Source organism: Cyprinodon variegatus, unplaced genomic scaffold (assembly GCF_000732505.1).
Source record: "Cyprinodon variegatus isolate N-32 unplaced genomic scaffold, C_variegatus-1.0 Scaffold453, whole genome shotgun sequence".
Classification (NCBI taxonomy): domain Eukaryota; kingdom Metazoa; phylum Chordata; class Actinopteri; order Cyprinodontiformes; family Cyprinodontidae; genus Cyprinodon; species Cyprinodon variegatus.
Genome location: NW_015150906.1, coordinates 380654 through 381583, shown reverse-complemented (window position 1 = coordinate 381583; position 930 = coordinate 380654). Strand labels below are relative to the sequence as shown.

The 930-nt window shown below is 30.1% G+C and overlaps 1 protein-coding gene across 1 annotated transcript in view; it reads right to left on the bottom strand.

Moving 5' to 3' along the window:
- Positions 1-448, bottom strand: part of LOC107093924 (outer dense fiber protein 2-like) — a 16204-nt gene extending 15756 nt beyond the window's left edge. The window contains exon 1 of the mRNA XM_015389272.1: positions 310-448. Coding sequence (XP_015244758.1) covers positions 310-312 — 3 coding nt within the window. The 5' untranslated portion in view covers positions 313-448. The remainder of the gene's footprint in view (positions 1-309) is intronic.
- Between the last annotated feature and the right edge of the window lie 482 nt (positions 449-930).

The following is a 930-nucleotide window of genomic DNA, read 5'->3' as shown; positions in this document are numbered from 1 at the left end:
TTTTTTCTTTTTTTTTTTTTACAAATAGTTGAAACCTTAAATGTAAAAGCACCTCAGTAATACACTTATCTGTAATAATTTGTTTAAATGGAAATAAAATCTAAATTTTACCCGAAATCCTTGTTTCTATTTTCAAATGAAAAAAGTTGTTAGAATCTGTTTTTCAAAGAATAGAAAAAGAAAAAAAAAAAACTGGAAAAAAAACTAGATTTATTTTTTGAATTTCTTGCCGTCATAGACAGGAAAAAGCATAATTCTGATTAGCTTATAGCCTCTGAGCGGCTAAATGAAGAACAAATAGCCACTTACCATGGGACAAACTGAACCACCGCCGCCTACAGCTACGGATACACCTCATCTGCGCTGCTGCGATCCTTAAGAAATCACTTTTAATATGAAAATTAACACATACAGACCGTTAGTGTGCAAGCTAAACCAACTATAGCAACAAAAGGATAGCGTTTCTGTGATTGGGCTGTTTAAGTCACGTGGTATGTTTTGTAGCCGCTGATTGGCCAGGAGCTAGCGTTTTAAGGTTCCTTAGCAACAGAACGCTGTGGCCTCAGTTCAGTTGTCTGTTCAGATGCACAGCTTCTAAACTACATAAACTTTTTAAAACAACGTGAAATAAATCTGTCCCACTTTTTTTTAATGGTGTGAATATTTTTCCATTATTGTTGCATCAAATAAAATGATTTGTAAATGGAAATAAAAAAAAACAAAATGCAGGCCAGAAATAAAACTTTGAAAATCGTCTTCATCAAAAAAGGTTTTGAAAGTAACATATATATATATATATATATATATATATATATATATATATATATATATATATATACATATATACAAAAGAATGAAAGAAGTTTCAGTTGAATGCAATTTGTAAAGCTCAGTCATAAGAGAGAATAAAAAAAAAATACAAAAAATTTG